The sequence below is a fragment of the Heterocephalus glaber genome, unplaced genomic scaffold (genome assembly GCF_053883595.1).
Source record: "Heterocephalus glaber isolate CG9 unplaced genomic scaffold, H.glaber_assembly_v1.0 deba00000676, whole genome shotgun sequence".
Taxonomy (NCBI): domain Eukaryota; kingdom Metazoa; phylum Chordata; class Mammalia; order Rodentia; family Bathyergidae; genus Heterocephalus; species Heterocephalus glaber.
The window spans coordinates 1,995,493-2,014,807 of record NW_028258156.1 but is presented as its reverse complement, the minus strand read 5'-3'; the positions used below and the strand labels follow the sequence as shown (position 1 = coordinate 2,014,807).

The 19,315-nt window shown below is 40.9% G+C and overlaps 1 protein-coding gene across 7 annotated transcripts in view; it reads left to right on the top strand.

The window, feature by feature from the left end:
* Creb5 (cAMP responsive element binding protein 5) overlaps positions 1–19,315 on the top strand; it is a 418,076-nt gene that overhangs the window by 162,890 nt on the left and 235,871 nt on the right. For all 7 annotated transcript variants that reach the window (XM_004839496.3, XM_087206598.1, XM_087206596.1 and 4 more), the window contains one exon: positions 3,428–3,600. In XM_004839496.3, coding sequence (XP_004839553.1) covers positions 3,428–3,600 — 173 coding nt within the window. The remainder of the gene's footprint in view (positions 1–3,427; positions 3,601–19,315) is intronic.

The following is a 19,315-nucleotide window of genomic DNA, read 5'->3' as shown; positions in this document are numbered from 1 at the left end:
TTTTGAAATTGCTTTCTGGGTCTGGGGAAGAAGGTGGAAGAATTAGCTGATATTTTGTGGGGGGAAGAGAGGAGATTATTGAAAGGTTAGAATATGACTTTCAGGAGCCTCTTCTATTTCTCGTGGAGATCTCAGAGACAAAGAGATTTTCTAAAATGTTGGTGGGGAGATTGGATTTGATCAATGTATGTATATGCGTGCATGAAAGTATCACACCTAACCCTATTAGTATGTACAATTAATATGCATTAATGAAAAATTTAAAAATTAAAAATGTTGGTGGGGGACAATGTGAGATATATTCCCAGATAGTAACTTTTATTCTTTCCAATCATTCTCAGAAAAGATTCTTCAGCTTTTACTTTGAGAGGGAGCTGTACGTTTTTTACTTAACATGCTTTACTTTGAAGAAATCAAATCTGTTTTTTTGTATTGCAGCATAAGGTTAGCATTCCTTGTTTTTTTATGGTGGATGTACAGAATGTTTGTTGGTCAGCTGTGCCAAAGTGGTCAAAGATTGGAACCTCACTCTCTTCCTTCAAGGGTTCATTTAACATTTTTGCAAAGGGTTTCCTCTGCAGTCTACATACTATGTGGCTTTCTTAATCCTAACCCTTTCTGTTTCTCTAGGCCATAGCCTAACAAGTGTCATAATACCTAAAACTCTACCAGGATAAGCATAATTTCAGATTGCAAGGTGAATAGACAAGACATTAACATATTCAAAAATTTACCAGAGAGTAAAAAGATATGCTTTTATCATCCTGGATATTCCAGGAATATTGTCTTATAGTTGATTCATGTACTCTGTATTTATCAAGCAGCTATTTATGCCAGCGCTGGCCTAGACAGTGGAGACACAGTGGAGAATAAAATCAAGTTTAGTTCCTTCCCTCATTGTGCTTACTAATCAGATAATCAAGGATAATTATAAACTTGTGGAAAGTCCTATAAAGGAAAAGGAAATGGTACTTATCACTAGAAAGGTCAGTGGAGGCTTCCCCACATGAAGCTCAGCCTGAGAATTGAAGGTAGAGTCAGAGAAAAAGGATTAGTGTCAGAAAACAGCATACACAGGACCTGGTATTGCAGTGGAACATGGTCACACTGGGAGCAGAAGTCCAGAGGAATGAGAGGAGTCACAGATAGCTAGAGTGAAGGTGGTGTGAGATGAACTTGGAGGTTAGATGAATCCCACACAGGCTTGGAGGTCACACAGAGCACTTTGGTACCTTCCAGACCATGCAGAACCATCCAGTGATTCGAGATGAGAGCTATGGACTATGTGATAACTTTTGCATTTTGAAGAGTTCACCATGGCAGTACAATGGGGAGGAGGAGGAAGAGAAGCTGGTAGGAATGAAGGAGGCCAGTTAGGAGCCCACTGCCTAGTCCAAGAAGGGAGCTGATGGTGTTAGGTGTAGATTGGTGGAAGGAGAGATGGAAGGATAGAAAGAAGTGAGGGATATTCTACAGTAAATTTGAGGACTACAGATGGGATTTGAAGAGAAGAGGTGTCGGGGGTAACTCATACATTTTATATTCATTTTATACATTTACATTCTTTATGTATTTAAATACAGCACATGGTACATGGTACACAGCCCATGGAAATAGTTCTACAGAAAGTCAGAAATCCTTTCAGCCCTCAGATCTATTATTGGCAAAATAGGTGACTAAGAGCAAGATGAAAAATGTTGAGTGCCGTTGAGAATCAACACAGAGGGAAAAAAATACCTGAAATTATTTACCTCATCAAGACTTCATTAAGACCTGGGGAAAGAAGTTTATTAAGGCTCACTTTCATAAGAAATAGCACAATTACCTTTATTTTCATCATTTTTACTGAGTCTCTAAATCCTATAAAAAGAACTAAAGCAGACCCCTGCCTACACTGCCATCCTAATGCAAATCACTGTTTCCTTTCATCTTACCTCTCCTAACCACAGTGTTTTCTCACATCAGAAAAACTTCCCAGTAGAGAAAAAGAGCCTTTGGGATCCCTTGATGACACAGTCAGCTCATAGTCTAAGCCAGGTGCCCAGGTTCCATTTGGCCTGCTGACAAACTGTGTGGTCAAGGTTCAGGAATCAGAAACCTGGGGAAGGTACCATGTGATGGACACCCCTGCCCCCATACCTTATGTGTTATCACCATCATTTAACATGTAGTGCAGGAAATCCTATGCTTTTCAGAAGAATGTCAAAGAACCACTTCCAAATCTCCTGGGTAACATTTCTTTTTTCTTTGCTAACACCAAAGTGCAGACAGATACATATTTTTCCTTGAGTAAATTGCTAGTGACACTCTATTTCTTCAACCCATTGTCCACATGACCTCTGGCGTGTCCCAGCCCTTCTATACTGAAGGGCCATACCTGACTATCCACAGAGACTCTCTTAGTGCCCTTACCCATTACTTCAGTTGGCCACGAACTTGCTCGCTCTTTACTGGGTTCTTGCTCTATCTTCTAGGCTAGACCTGAGCTTACTATGTAGCATGGGCTGGCCTCAAACTCTGTCCTTTTGCCTCAGCCACTTGAGGGATGGCACAGGTGTATTTTGTATATTTTAGCTTATTTTTTAAATTTTTAAACAAAGGAGTCACTATTCAAATCCCTTTAAGTGACTCAGATGTCTCACTAGTTCCTTTATTCGTTTATTCATGCAATATGTGTTTATCGAATGTCTACTGCACTCCAAATACCATGGGATAGAGTTATGGGCATAGACATCCCACATTCTAGAAGGAAAGACAGTGACGACAGAAACAGATAAGCATCATAGTTCTGTATTTTATTGTTCTATGCAATTGTTAGAGACTAATCTGATGGAAATACAATAGAATGTTGCAACTTTTCCTCTTGTCATCAGATTTAAGATGCTCTGTCATCGGTTCAAAGCATCCCCCATTCCACAGATTGTTAAGCACCCAGACTACAATTTGGAAAAGTCGTAGTTTCCTGGAAAAAAAAATACATATAGTTGGCCACTTTTCCAGGACTGAAAACAAAACAAAAAATAACGCAGTGTGATTATCGTTTGAAGCAGGACACAGAAATAACTGTGCTAAATCACATATTATGCATTTACATCAGAAATCATTTTCCAGTGCAGTATATATCACACTGAGTCAGGCAAGGTATGCACTAAATATCCCTGATGTAAACCTTACTTCAGGGTGGGGGCAGAGTGATAAGCCGACTTCAAGGCATTTCCCTTAGTGTTTTACTCTGAGGGTGACTAGTTATTTTTCATCTCCTCGTAGCTGTAAGTTATAACATGATGAATGGGCCCAACGCTTGCCAGAAGCCATAACTTTCTATTTAGTTGACATGACCAGATTCCCAGTTTTGGCCTTTGAGAGCTTGGGAGTAGCATGAAACATCGCCTCTCCCTGACCTTTCTCCTCTGTCTTCTCTGGGCAGAATATCTCAATGCATAATACAGTTGGTGGGGCCATGACGGGGTCTGGAGCTCACCAGCTTGGCAGCACCCGGATGCCCAACCATGATACCAGCGTTGTGATTCAGCAAGCCATGCCATCACCTCAGTCCAGCTCGGTCATCACACAGGCACCTTCCACCAACCGCCAGATCGGGTAAGGAGATCTCCTTGGCTGTCTCTGGGCCCTGGCTGGTGCTCAGAAAACATTCTGGACTTTCTCTTTGTTCCTGGAACTCAGATTTGTTGGTTTTCCTTGCTGCTGTGATATCACTGAGAACTCAGTGATGCTTTTGACAAGAGAAGGGGAAGGGAGTCTGCTTGTCGGAAGCTGTTTTGATCCTGGATGTGGAGGAGGAGAGCAAGTCATTCTGTGTCCCCATGTCTTCAGAGAGGATTTGTGAATTTTAAGATGACAGTAGGAAAACTTGTGCAAGTTATGGAGACCAGAACAGAGCGCTCTTGGGACAAATGCATGACAATGGTGGAGGAGAGTTCTCCAGCCTGCCTGACCCCTGCTTGTACCCTACCTTCCTAGGAGCTGCTCGGGCCATCACCTGTATTCCCTGTGTCTTTCTACAGTCCTAATACCTCACCCTTCTTTGTAAAAATAATTATTAGCTCTCCCTTCCCTCTGCATAAGTCCATACTCATTCCTAGAGCAGACAAAACCCAAGAAGCAGGCTCACTCCCTCTCATTTATGTAAAAACAGAATAGTAAGGCATTGAGGAAAAATTGGTGGTAGCATCCTGTCACCAAATCCCAGGCACATGTATCATATGGTGTGACAGAAATTTCTCTCAGTCCTTGGTAGCATGGGAATAATGCTCCAGCCCCTTGCTGAGCAGAGTGTATGGCCTGAGCATCACCAACATGGGTGTTGTAGAAATGCAGAATTTCTGGCCCAGAATCCTTATCTCCAGATGAAGATGGAGTCTGTTGTTTCTAATCTCACAGCAGTAAAGATGAAATAAAGGATTCTGAAGCATGTGAGTTCATAAGAAGAAAAGGTAGTAACTTAAGCCAAAGAGCCATGGTAAATGTATCTAGCTGGATTCTGACAATTGGCTGCTCTCTGTTGCCAGAATTGTCTTCTTAAAACAAGAAGAGGAGCTGGCTGTGTTTGGTACATGCGTCAGAATTCAGTTTGAATTTTCCGTTGACCATTGACTGTGGTGATTTGAAAAGAAACTCAAAAAGCTGCCCCACGGTTTGCCAGTGCCCAGCCCCTTGTTCATGTGGGTGAGAATCCCACACCAACAGTGAGCACTGGCTCATTCCTCAGAATGAGTACCTTATGTCTCACACTTCTCAGCTCACCAGGATAGGTGACACCTTAAAATATGTGAGCCATAGGTAATGACTGTTCTGTGAGTTTTCCATAGGTACCCTTGGTTTCCCATTCAAGAAACAGAAACCTAATCTGGTCATTGGATGTTTGGCTTTGTTACAGAAGCCCATGCTAAATGAGCAAGAATCTTTGGTAAACATTTCTTTTCTTCTTATGACTTTGAAAGCAATTGTTGTCATTATCTGGAGCAAGATCCCATGCATACTAAGAGGGCAGGGTAGATTCATTAAAGACAGCATCCAAATTTCAAGGGACTCCTTCACTCTAGGGCCCTGGCTTTGGGCAGACAATTCACAGCTAGGCAAGCTAATTATAAATATTTTATTTTTCTTTCAAGGGGAAAAAACATAAAATGTGCTAGAGTTTACTAGCAGTTTTACAGCATTCCTTCCCCCCTGGAGTTCTTGTGCCTGCCCCCTCCACCTTCATCATCTACCCTGTTGGAGTCCCTTAGCATTGGCCCATTGTTCCTACAAGGCTGGTTTTTATGGAACAGTCTTTTAAGGGTTAGCACTAAATTTTAAGGTGGGTGTTGACTCTGTCAATAATTTACCCAGCCGGCCCAGGACTATACTTTTGGGTGACATCTGTAGACTGTGTCACTCTGCCTGGATGGATGGGGGTGTTTCTCTGGCACATATAACCTCCCAACATACTCCCTCTTCCCATTTATTCCCCAACTTGGGGTGTTACATGTCTTTCCTAGTATGTTCTAGGAGATAATTGTCACTTTTAGAACTCTGTTTCATTGCCAAGCTTGAAGGAGGCTACTTCTTTTCTTCAAATTCTTCCCTGTTGTGATTACTGTGTTGATTCAAACCAGTACATCTGTCATTTCCATTTTCTCTATGTGATCCATCCAGAACTGTGCCTGGGTGATCATGGGGTCTCGGCAAGAAAAAACCTCAGCCCATCTCACCAGTGGATTTAGTATGAAACTCTAGGTGGTAACATTTGGGGAGGGTTGACTCTTTTATTTCTCTGAGCAAAGAGGAAATGAGTACTTATTTTAAAACATGAGTTTTCTCTGGAGACTGTGTCTTTAAATGAGCATTTGAAATTGCAGATAGCTTTTTTTTCTTATGCTATATTTTTTTCTGTGTGTGTGAGGCTGCACAGAACCATATTGTAGTAATATTCTGATTTTTATCACAACCTCAAGTATTTAAGTGTCAAAATCTTGCCAAGCCACCTGCAAATGTTTGCCATGGCTACTGGCCAACAAAAACAGCAAACAGCAATGAAGGTCTCCATTCAGGCTCAGTGCTTAAGTCGCATCCAGCCAAAGAGGCTGGGACCCACCTGTGCCTGTGCACAGCCTCTTATGCTGTCGCCACGGGTGTGTACAGGGCTGGAGCTTTGTGGGAGATGGCTCAGCCTGGCTCCTGCTCCCCTTCTTTCCTTCCTTGCCACCAGTTCTGGGCTTCTGTGACCATCCCCACTTTTACTCTCTTTTCTTTCTCCTTTCATGCTTCAAAATTTGACCTTAGATACTTGAATGTATTAGAAATGATATTGACATAAAAGACTAGAAAATGGGAAATGGCTGCAGTTATCAGCGAAGGCGTTGTAGGAATTGGGTTTTTTTTTTCTTTTGGGGCAGACACTGAGTCAGAGGAAATCAAAATGAGTAGAAATGTAAAAATCCAAAGAAATAATGTTAAAAGTAGGTAGATCGGCTACATATGCAACTTCTATTCCATACCATAGTGACCCATATTATACCCTAAGCTCAATTGTATAAAAGTAGGGCTATTATCTCAATAGAAACCATAGGTTAGTATAAATATCCCAAAGTGCACTTATGTGGTTAGGCAGGCTAGAAAAACACAGGGCTGTAGGGAGTGTAGGAGGCATCCCCAAACTAGTGACTACTTGTGCTCAGTCATACTGGCAGACACGCTGTCGGGAAGTGTCTCTGGCTGATTGATGGTAGCATTTTAGGAGATAAGTTTCCCAGATTGGAAAAAAATAAAGTGAGACATGGGCTGAAAGGAAACAAGAGAGACAGAAAACAAGCATGTGTTAAATAGAGATGAAATTGATTCAGCCTTGAACCAAGTATGTGGCAGACCCCAAACAGTATCTCCACGGCAGTCATTTTTATTAGATATCATGTAACAGGCTCATTAATTCAGGATCAAGTCAGTGAAGCCTGGGAAAAATGGTGGATGAGCACATAATGGTAGTATAAAGTCTCTCATTCTCTCTCTCTCTCTCTCTCTCTCTCTCTCTGTCTGGTCTCTTATCACATGAGACATTTTTTGTGGGAGCCAATGATTAGTTAAGTAGGTGGCTATAATCTTCATAGATTCCAGTCTCCTAAATAATTCTGTTTTCTCCTTATGGGGTAAGAAATAGTAGATAACTCATGCTCACTTATGATTCAGGAGAGAAATGAAGATAAGATGAACTGTGGAGTTCTACAAGAATAAGTAGCAGTACTGAGTTCTGATGGGTTATAGGAGTAGCTGATAAAGTATTCTATAAATTTCCTTTTTGCTTTTTAATTCTGGGTAGGGAATTGGCCAAATATATAAGTTCATTATATCATTGGTGAGAATTACTTAACAGTAGTTGCTTACAATGGAAACATCATACATCTAACATCAGAATACACAAATTTGGAATATTCTGGTTAAGATAATGAATTAACCAGCTATATCAGGAAACTTGGATATACATTCTGCAGAATGCATCTATGTATTGATGAATGTCTTAAATTGCTCCCTGATTTTACACGAGTTCTAATCCTGGCATATAAATGTCCATGTGATGCATCGATATTGGATATTTGGCATAAACCCTATTTATTTGTAGGGGACTATAAGCTAAACAGTTCAGATCTAATACTTAGCCAGAGATTTATATAAAATGTTGTGGAAGCAGATCTTATTTTACCTAAAAATAAAAAGGTAGCAATACTTATCATAAGTGATACCTTCTCTTACCCTGTCTATGCATCTGTACCCCTTTTTCTCTTTGCAATCCCTGACATGCATAATATCAGATGTAACTCTGTGGACATGGCCACACAAAACAAGTAAACAATCAAACAAACAAAATAGTAGCTGAAAGGAAAGCTTACTATTCTCAGGGCTTGCTGGTATCAAAAGCAGACTACTTTTTTGATCAAGTAGATCATGAGGCTTTGTTGTGTGAGTTTATCTTGTCATCCAAAGTGCCATCCAGATAGAATAGTTAATAGATTGGGTTTGTGCCAGTTGTTGCTCTGAAAATAAATAAGAGGATAGATTGGTAAATGATGCGTTCACGAAAAGCCATAGTTGAAAGATTGAAATAACAAAGCAGCTCTGTAAAGACATCTGTGTATGAATCCATTATTAAGAATTTTTGCAAATGCCTCAAACCAAGCTGAGCATGGCTAAGACTGTCACTGTCCACCACTGGCTAGGGCACCCAAGCCAGCCTCTTTCCTTCTGTGGGAGTGAGGGGCAAGTCTCCGGTTGTCACTGTTCCTCAGCCCCTAACCAGGACAACTTGAAGCCCCCCTTTGAGTAATTCAGACCAGAAGCCATTATTTCCTGCTTTGTGTTTTGTTGAATATCATGGCTATGAACATAGCTTTATTGTTAGAAAGTTGCTGGATCTTTCACAGCCCCGAGAACATTTACGAGGGCCCTTTGGGGGGATGCTTTCTGGGAGGGTTGACAAGCTTAACCATATGGCTCCCGTTAAATCCCATGCAGAGCCTTGAGAAATTACGTCTGACAAGGGGGCCAGCAGCCTTCCACTCATTGGGTTTTATGTGTGGAACGAAACATTAAGTACTGATACTTGAGGAAATATAATGTTTCTTAACATTCAAAAAGTTGTAACACCACATGGTATTGTGGCCAGATGAAGGGGGCAGAGCCAGAACATAAGAGTGCATGGCTGGGTATCCCAAGAAACAAAAACATACCTCTGCTCTTCTCTCCAAATCTGCCTGTAGGCAACCATTATGTCTTGGTATCTCAGCTCCTCACCTGGAACATAGCCGTGTTGGCCTACTTGGTAGAGAAAAAAGGAAATCACTCCTAGATGGATCAAGCCCTTTGTTAGAAAAGCCCTTGCTAGCAGACTAATGCCAAAGAAAAGAAAGTTAATATTTATCCAACACCTACTGTGCCCTAGGCCCTGAGGTGGCTTATATCCTATCATTCTTCAGTGCTTCAGAGTAGTTGGCATTATATAAGCCAGTTTTATTTTTCCAAAAAAAGAAATAACTTGTCCAAAGTCATCAGCCAGTGATTTATCAGGAGAGCTTTGAACATAGGCCCATTAGACTTCAAAGCTTATTCTTTTCCATGTTCTCGTTGATAGCAATACCAGTGCCATAGGAGACACATGGGTGTGTCCAGAGGAGAGAAACATCTGCACACAGGAATTGGCTCCTACTCAGTTTGTGGTGTGAAGAGTTCTATGCATTCATACATCTGCAGAAGCTAGGGTAGAAGTGCACAGACACTGAGCCGCCAGCAGCTGCTTAGATACTTTTAGAAAAATGTACAGTTCCTTGGCCCTCGAGGGAGGGAATCAGACAGTGTCTTGCGCACATGGAAGCAAATGCCTGCATGTGTAAGAAACCTTAAGTCATCACAGAGAACTGCCTGCCTTTGTCTACAAAATTTGGGTACCCTACATTTGGCTTCTTGTCTTGGAGAAAGTCACCATTTCTGGCCCTGTGCAGTGCAACCTCCAGACTTGGTCCAATTCATGCAGGGACTCTACCTGTGACCTTCTCTTGGAGGAAGACTTCATTTCTGGATCTTACAAGCAGAGGCCTGGCTCCCAGAGTTCCTGAAGTTTCTGTATAAGCATCTCTGTGTGCCCCCTTGCCCCTGCACACTTATTTTGGATAGGCACAGATGAAGGTCTGCATGTAGAGCAAATACCTCAAGACCATCCTGCCTGTGCCCACGTCCATCTAGACATTTGTTTTCTGTGCAGCCTACTGAGAACCTACACTTGGAAAGCCGGAGCTTGCTCAGAGCCAAACCACATCAGGTCAGGGGACTCATAGAACAGTATTGGCAATGAGTTCAGAGATCATGGATTTTCCACAGTTTAGATTTTGCCACTTAACGGGTTTGTAGCCTTGGCCAAGTGCTCAGCTTCCTGGATCTGTTTACCTTTATTTACATGTGAAGGGATTAAGCAAGTGATTAAGATAATCAAGTCAGTCTTGGCCTGGTATTGTGGCACCCACCTGAAATCTCAGCTAAACTACTCAGGAGGTTGAGTCAGGAATATTGTCTGTGAAAGTCCTTGGGTTCAATCCCCAGTATCACAAGAAAACAAAACAAAGCTGGACGTGGTGGTACTCTGCTATAATCACAGCACAGTAGGAGGCTGAGGCAGGAAGTTCTCACATTCAAACCCAGCCCTGGCAATTTAGTGACTTAGCAAGACCTTATCTTAAAATAAATTTTTAAAAGGACTGGGATATAGCTCAGTGAGAAGGGTTCAAGTCACACTACTGCTAAAAAACAAAACAAAACAAAACCCACAAAAAAACAAAGCCCCAGGTCCCAAATCCTCATTCAGGACTCTTTTCTGTCTCTAATTTATTTTCTCTCTTTTTTCTCTCTATGAGCCAAGTTCAGTGAGAGCTCTCAGTTCTTTGAGATCCAGGCTGTGTTCATGTATTTCAGAGATTGAAAAGAGAATAGGGTGTGGGATGTTTGGAAAGAGCAGGCCAAGGTGACCTAAGAGAGGGACCCTGACTTGTGAAGCCAAAGGGACCTGGTTTCTAGGTTCGACTCATGACATCCACCTCTTCTCTTTGCCAGGTGTTCACAAACCACATTTCCCTTATCCTTTACTGACTTAATACACATAATTCTGTGGCTTGGGAATTAATATACTCATTTTGTAGTTGAGTAAAGTGAGGCTCAGAAATTAAATCACTCACTGCAGGTCATCCTGATAATCCCAGAATTAGACTAGAAGCCAGACTCTACACTGACCATGAATCCAAATGAACTTAACTCCCCAGGTTTAAGCTTCCTCATCTGTAAAACGGAAACGTATCATTAGAAAGTCCTCGAAGTTCTTTTTCATGCTAAAATGCTAATGATTTCCCTAAAAAATTTAATTTTGAAAATGACTTGGGAAGGTAAGTTTGTTGGGAACTCAGTACTGTGTGCATCATAGGCATGGTTTCCTGTCTTGAACTAATCTTATCAAGAAATTGATCTTTTATTCTCACCCTGTTAAAAGCGGCTTATTTTTGGAGATCTAACTAGGTTGACACTTTAAAAAGTGAAAGATGTATGTAATAGCTAAAGCTTGGAAATAGCCCAATTGCCCATCAGCTGGAGACTGGATAAAGAAAGAAGATGTGGTTTTTTAATAAAATGGAGTACTACTCAGTCATAAAGAATGAAAAACTAGAGACATTTATAGCTAAGTGGATCCACATTGAGGCCATACTCTTAAGTGAAATAAATGGAACACACATGTGTAAATACCGAAGAGCTTCTCTGGTGTGAGAAACTAAAAGTGTAAATAAGGATCAAAATGTATAATTGATAATGTGAAATAGGAAGAAAAGGTCTAAAAGGGTAAGAGAAGTGGGATGGATAGGGGAAAGGAAAAAAGGGAAAGGAAAAATTATGGGAAAAGGAAAATATGGAAACAAAGTCTTGTAAATAGAGAGGGGTGGAGGGGTTGAAGGGAGGGCAGGGGAATGGGGAAAAATAAGAACCAAAATACATCATGTAAAGGTGCATGTTCCCAATGATGAATGTAACTGTATTGTATACCTAAAATGTACCAATAAACTTAATGAAAAAGAAAGTGAAAGATGTAAACCAAGTCTGATGCTAGACACCTGGACAAAGATTTTGCCACACAGCTCTATGGTAAGATGTAGCCCATTGTCTTCTTTTCCTGCATTATTATTATTAAGGGGTTACTTGGGGGCAGGCTTGAAACACACACTTTTAATTTATATCATTAATTAATGTCTTCCCACAGGTAGACCTTGGATAAGATAATTAAATATTTAAGGTCGAGGGTATATGTACTTCTATAATATAAAATGCAATGATAAGCTCACTTTTGTACTTGTGACTTTCCTATAGCAGAAGTGGCTCTGTATTTCCTGTTTGTAAGGCTAGAAGCATGAATGAACACTTAGCAGATCCACATGGCTCATAGGATGGTATTTAGAGAGAGCCTCAAGGCTAAGTGTAACCATTTACTGAAGAATGACACCAACAGTATTGACATGAGAAAGTGACTGGTATGTGTAGTTCTCTGTAGGCTGAGCATAGTAGGAACATGGTAAAGCTGAGTTGGTCCTTTGGAACTAGAAGGACACTTTGATGTTTTAGCAAGTGAACATGTCCAGGTAACAGAGCAATGTTCTAGTGGACATTTCAAGTTTTTTGGACTTTTTATTTCATACTACTGTATAACTCACAAAGTGTAAATAACTCTTGGGATTGACTAGTAGATTCTGAGAAGCACTGTTCTAGAAATTTGCAGATAGCCCGTGTTGCCAGTGCATGTACATATATTTCTATAATTGAACATTCAGAGAGGCAAGGAAACTTATTCAACAGGTACTCTCATAAATTTTTCCTTTATCTTACACCAATTGGTTTTTCTCTCCCATCATTTTTATATCCTCTCTAATAAGTATTTAGTTAATGAATATTTGGACCTCATGAACATTTTACCTTTGGTTGGTTGGGAATTATACACAAATGTCCAATTTGGATGTAAAGGGAATCCTTGAAACTCAGATACATTTCAAGAGGATCCTATTCAGTGAGACAGTACAAAGCTATTGCTACAAGGATCAGAAGCCCTGTCTAGTGGCTTGGACTCCACAGCTCTAGCTCTGGGAGTTTGAGCAGGCTCCAGGACCTTGATGGGCCTGACTTTTCCATCTGAAAATAAAAAGAAAGAATGAAAGTAGATTGTCTCAGAAGTTCTCTCTTCCATCCCAAATTCTCAATTCTAAACCAAGCTCATAAGAACAATTATGTTTACTTGTCATGACTCAACAACACTGGCTGATAGGGACCATTGAAGAAGAAATTCCATAAAACAGACTCATGTTTAGCAAATGATCTAGTGATCTATTTGTCGAGTGTGTTGTACTTTTGGTAAATATCAATTTAACGTTCCTATAGAGTAATAAACATTCTTAATGCTACCAGACATATTTAAAAGAATTTGGAGTTTTATAGTTTTTCTCCCCTTGGCAAAGTGCATTTTGGCTGGTGATTAGGCCATTAAAGTCTGCAAAATGATAGGACCCTTGTGAGCATAGTGTAGAGACATGCTGGAATGTGCTTGGGTTGCTTTTGCAGGGTCACAGACCTTTGCAGAGAACAGATGGCCCCACACACCTTTGAAATGCTAGAAATGACTTCCTGCATAACTATGTACCCATCATATCTTCATTCAGATATGGTAATTCGCAAACCAAATGCACCATATTTTACAGTTGACCTTTATTGAATTATTTCCAGTCCCTGGACCCATAAACATTTTCTACAGGAATAATCATAATGATAACTGCAACAATAAATTCCCATCCTCAAGCCAGCAAGCCATGGAACCCTTGTCAGATGTATAATGTACTTCTCAGAATCTGTAGGGGCAGGAAGCCAACTATTTTGAAAAATATGAAGGGTCTCAGGTTTGCATGATACTTCACCTTGTTTACACAAAGATTTTCCTCAAATTGAGTACCTAAAGAGATAATCAGTAAAGCACTAGGTTGAAGTGAAATAAACTGAAGTAAAGGGCAATTCTACTTTGGTGGTGTTTGGGTTGTAGAAGTGAAACCATTTTGACAAGCTTGTAAACTCAATGAAAAGTTGACTTCTAAAGTCTCTGTATCAGGGTATATTTTTAGTGATAAAATAAACAAAAATGCCACTTTACAGATGCATATTCCGAATCATAGCCTCTCTAAAACATTGAAAGAATGAATTTAAAATAGTCTAAACCAAACTGCAGTGTTAAAGGTAAATGAGGAATTTTACAGTCCAGGTGCACCCAAATGAAAATTGTGTGTGTGCCTGTGTGTGTATACACACATTTCATAATATTTTGTTTTACTAGAACATAATTTAGGTCTTTTGACGTGCATATAACCTTACTCAAAACACTTGAAGAATTTTTCCAGGTGCATTCTGTGTATTCTGCATAGCATGATTTTTCCTAGTGCCCTGAATGTCCCTGTGTGATCTCTTTACACTACAATAAAATGTACCAGGACCTTAGAACCATTTTTACAAACAAAAAAGTTTAAAAGAGAACAAGCTCATGTGGATTCATGTTGGCCTCTTTGCTTAATTTTTAGAAAATGGAAGAATTTCTAATTATCTAAAAAAATGGCCAGTTGGTTGACAGATTATGTTTTCAGGAGAATGAAGCTCCTTTTTTGGGGGGGGGGTACCAGGGATCAAACTCAGGTCCTTGCACTTGTGCAGCAGGCAGAGAAACCACTGAGCTAAATCCCCGGCCCAGAAGCTATTTTTTATTTCTGTGATAACCTGACTTTGTTGTCATGTGGGGTGATATACTTATGTGCTAATGCTGATGTCCCTGAGAAGTGGACATCCATACCCTGGGGGCAGGGAACATCAGCTTATGTAGTAATCCTCTTCCTGTAGAGAAAAGGGTGAATATTTTATAGAAAATTGGCTGTGGCACTAGCTGTGGGCTTGGGCTCACCAAGGAATGCTTTGCTATCTACCAGGAGATTCTGATTGATCTGCAGTGGAGCCAGGGGTCAGAGACACTTACCTGGAGTTTTTCTCCTCCCTTCCTCCTTTCTTCCCATCTCTCGTAGAAAAAAAAGGAAGAATACACCAAGTTATTCACATCTGCCATTTGGCCATGACTCTGAATATAAGTCTGGAGTTGGAGAAAGCTAAAAACTTTTAACTGAAAGGAAAGAGAGAGAGAGAGAGAGAGGGAGGGAGAGAGGGAGAGATTTATAACTGGCATATGTGAAACACTTTGGCTGCCCCACCTGAAGCCACAGATAATCACCCTCATATTGGGTCCATTGCATTCCATAATTATTATTGCCATTAGAAATAATTATTATTTGCTTCATTGAGTTGGCAGTTTGGAGCCTGCCTGAAACAGTGGCTTCTCATAGGAGCTGTGCAAACACAAAGGATGGAGCAGTCCCCACTAAGTGCCTCAGCATGTTTGGACAACGTCCTTCTCCTGGTCCACTCCACTGGGTTTCACACCCACGGATATTCAGATTGAACGAAAAGTTCATCAGACACAAAACCGGTGTGACTGATCCTGGGGCACAGGAAGCTTTTTTGGTTGGATGTCCAAATTCTTGGCTTTTCTGAAATCTGGACACGAAGTTAATTTTTTTGTGCTGCTGTATTTCTTTACTTATAAATAGAAAAAAAAAATTAATGAGATAGGCCTTCAGGAGAGGCTGGGCTTGGAGTGGCCTGAGAGGGAACATGACAAATAGGGGGAAATCCAATAGAAAAATGGCAAGCCTTGTTTCCTTATTTTTTGGCCTCCTTGCACACAAACTCTCCAGATTCCAGATTCTATATTGTTTCCTTTCCTTTTTCTGTATCATTTTGAAATAACTGGACTCGCAAGGTCCCCCAAGCCCTTCCCAGGGACCTCAGGGAATGTAGCTAGGTGTATTTTAACCAGTGAATGTTTGCCACAAAAGCTGTGCCTGGTAGCAAGGCTGACCAACTTCTAAAGGAAAAAGAGCATGACAAGATAGCCTTCCAGACGTTATTTTTCCAAGATTTCCTTGGTCTCTTGCCAAGGCCTGCACCACAGTCACAGGCAGGCCTGTGGGAGCTTAAAGAGAACAGCACGTGCCCCCGTGTGGTGTCTGTCCCCGCCCCTTCACCTCTTCCTCCAATGGTGGCTGTTTGTAGTTCAAGCTGCAGAATCAGACCCTCTCACAGCTTCCTAAAAACTGCTGAATCAGAGGAAGAAAAACCCCAGCAGCCTCCACTTGGCGCCTCAGACCCTGCAAAATGACAGCTTTATTTCCACAGTCACCCAAACAACCTGTCTTCCTCCCAAAGCCACTGCAGTTCTTAGCCAGCGTCAGGGAAGACCAAGGTGACCTCCCTGGAAGAAGAGGAGGACCCATGTCTGTCAGCCCCACCGGTCAGCCAAGCAGAAGGTGACATGGTTCACAGCTTACCATAGATGTGGTATCAGAAGAATGGCGTATCCTGAGTGAGGCATTAAAACGATACTTCTTTTGTTATTACCCTTTGCTAAACAGGTTCCTTGAGTGAATTGCCTGTACAAATAAATGAAAGTTGTAGCATAGTGATTTCCAGGGATTTGTGGCCTTGGATGTTATATATAGAAAAACTCTTTAGTGGGAAAATACTACAAAGGAGCATTTCCATCTAGGTTTTCATAAAAGATGACAAAGGAGTGCTGTAAAGAAACAGGAATCCAGCACTTTCTTAATAGCATTGAAGCCTGTCCTCAGGTAAGATTTCATGGGAGTATAGAGTTGCTGGTTTTTCATTTTTCATTTGTTCTAGGAATGTAGGAGCAAGGAACGACGGCCAAGAGAAATGGCTTCCACGAGCATGGAGTTCAGGAAAGACAGAAACTGAATTTGTTCTTTTTCAATGTTAATATTCACAAGGAACCATAATTTTTGCAAAGTCACATGAAGTATATTGTTCATTTCAGTCCTTACTAAGTTCAAATTTCATTTTTTAAATCAAATATCCTGTTGTATCAAGTCCTTTTTGTGTCTTCTCATAAGAGAATATTCTTCAATTGTTTCCACAGAAAGCATTTGATCTTTCATGTTCTCATGATGAATTTCTCTGCAAAGCTGGGAGTTTTCCAAAGTCTAATTATTATATCGGTTTTTATGATGATGGGTCTGATTTTTCTTTTATTAAACATTGTCTCTCCATTAAAATTGGCTTAATTTTAAGTCTTCTCTGCTCAAGCATCCCATAATTATCATTAGCATTGCTAGTTTTGTTAATTGTTCTGAAATTAGGTGTGTGGTGGATTTTAGAGGAATGAGCAGACACATACTGCCAGAGACTTAGGCAAGTTACATGAGGAACACCAAGATGGAGAAGAGGTAGAAAACAGCCTGACATATGATAACACTAGGAAGATTGGTGTTTTCTCAACTGCCCAGTTTTCTTAAAAAAAAAAAAAAAAGCAAGTAGATCTGAGAACATTGATGGTGATATGATATCTGCATACCATTACCTGAAGATGAATTGCTGTTAGGGTATGGGCACCATGAATCCATTAAACTGGGCCCTACAGAGCCAGCTTAGGGCCTGTCAAGAATGAGGGATATAGAGACTGTCCAGGTAGGCAGGACATCTCCCAGGTCCTTCCTCAACCATAGCAGCTCCACATTTGTTAATTTAATTGGATTGCTACATAGTATTTCTTTGAATAAAGGACTCTACAGCAAGAAAATAGTTTGAAAACTATAAACTTAGGAGATACTTTTTTCCTACTACAAAGAGAAAAAGATGACTTCTTGGGGTATGGTTATGTGAATACCATCTTGAAGATAAGTTTCCTAGAGAAACACTCATGTCATTACCCTGTGAAAAGTAGAAGAACTTGGAGAAGCAAGCTGTGGCTTCCAGAGTGATTGGGGGGGAAATGCAAACATGAGCTGGATATAAGGAAAGAAAATTGTCAGAAGAATTACATAAAGATTTTATGGAAATCTGTGCATTTTTATGTCTCAGGAAAAGTATACCAACAACAAAGGAAGTTGCATGGTTTCAGTTCACTCTGTTAGACAGGATACACTAACACTGTGACCATAAGGAGGGATGTAGGAGGTACTGAGACTCAGGGGGAAAAGGGGTGGCATTTGTGGACCAAGTGCTTTACTGTCCCCACCTGTATCTTCGCTCTTTCTTTGTTTCGGTTTAGGCCTCCAGATTCCATTATTTTTTCCCTCTTTTGTCACAATTTTACCTCTCCCTCACTCCAGCCTTCACTCTAGGTTAGTTGGATATAAAGGCCATTTTCTTAGAAGCCTCACCCTACCGTTCAGCCTGTAAGACAGTTCCTTGCTTCGACCTCCTTAGTAGGCTCAGTGTGTCCTCATCTCACAGGAAAGAAGTACTTATTTACATCTCTTAGCTATCATGTATGTGTTGTTATGGCTTGAAGGGAATCTATCCAAAAGGTGTGTTGAAGTCCTAGCCTGTGCATTGGTGAATGTGACCTGATTGGGAAATAGGATCTTTGCCTCCCCAGTGGCTGGAGTTACTGCCCGTGCCACCACAGTCTGGGAAATAGGGTCTCCACAGATGTAAGTGAGTTAAGATGAGGTCATATTAGATTGAGGTGGGTCCTAAATCAAGTGGCTGATGTCCTTATAAGAAGACCACGTGAAGTCACGGGAACTGAGAGACACACAGGGAGAATTCCATGTTGAGGCAACTATTGGGGTGATACACCTATAAGCCTAGGAATGCCCCAGATAGCCAGCAACAAAAGAAGTTAGGAGAGAAGCACAAACTCTCCCTAAGAGCCTTTAGAAGAGCCAACTTGTTAGCACCTTGATTTTAGATTTCCAGCTTCTAAAACTGAGAGAATACGTTTCTATTGCTTTGAAACCACTCAGTCTGTGGTAATTTGTTACTGCAGCTGTAGGAAACTAATACATGTGTCTCTGTGTAATTATGGGCCTGTCTGCTTTGCCAACAGAATTGTGGCAAAAATGAAATCTATAATTCCATTTTGCTCTTACTGAACTGTAACAGATGTGGGAATAAAACCATGAAGAGAAAAAAGCAAATTGATTAAACTACTCTCTAGAGAGCAGCTATTTTGCTGCCAGACCCTGTTTGGTGGAATGCCCTCACCTCCACTGATACAGAAAGGCAAGGCCTGCCTAGGTTCAACAGACCCACCATTGCCATTCTCCAAAGAAAGATCTTATTAGAGATGCATCTTCCTGGAGTTGCACACCTATGCTGCTGCAAAAAATCCATGTGGAATAAACAAGAAAGACCGTAGTTTTCTCCCCCCGTGCATTGCTCTGCTAGGTACAACCTGCTAGATGTTGAAGTACACACTTTTTGTTGATTAAACTGTCAGCTGTATAATTTGCAAAGAATTAAAAGTCAGCATTGCATGTAGGAATGGAGCTTTTAAACTCAACTTTCCAGAAATTTCTTAGCTGCTATTGCTTTTCTAGCAGCCTAAAGACCCTTACTGGATGGACACAGGAAAGAAGGCACCAGGGACAGGTTTGAGGAAGGATCGCCCAGGATGGACCTTGTGCATGTGCATGCGCGCGCGCACGCGTGTTTGTGTGTGTGTGTGTGTGTGTGTGTGTGTGTGTGTGTTATTTCAAACGCTGAGCTTAATTGCCAAGAGATTTCTTTTAGGAGTCTTGGATCCTCCCACCCCCTCAGTCTGCAGGCTGGTGCTAATTTCCATGACTGCTCTGGGTTTAAGCTGCTGGATGCCTCATACATGCTTTGGAAAAAGGAAGTAGCTGATGTGGCTGCACTG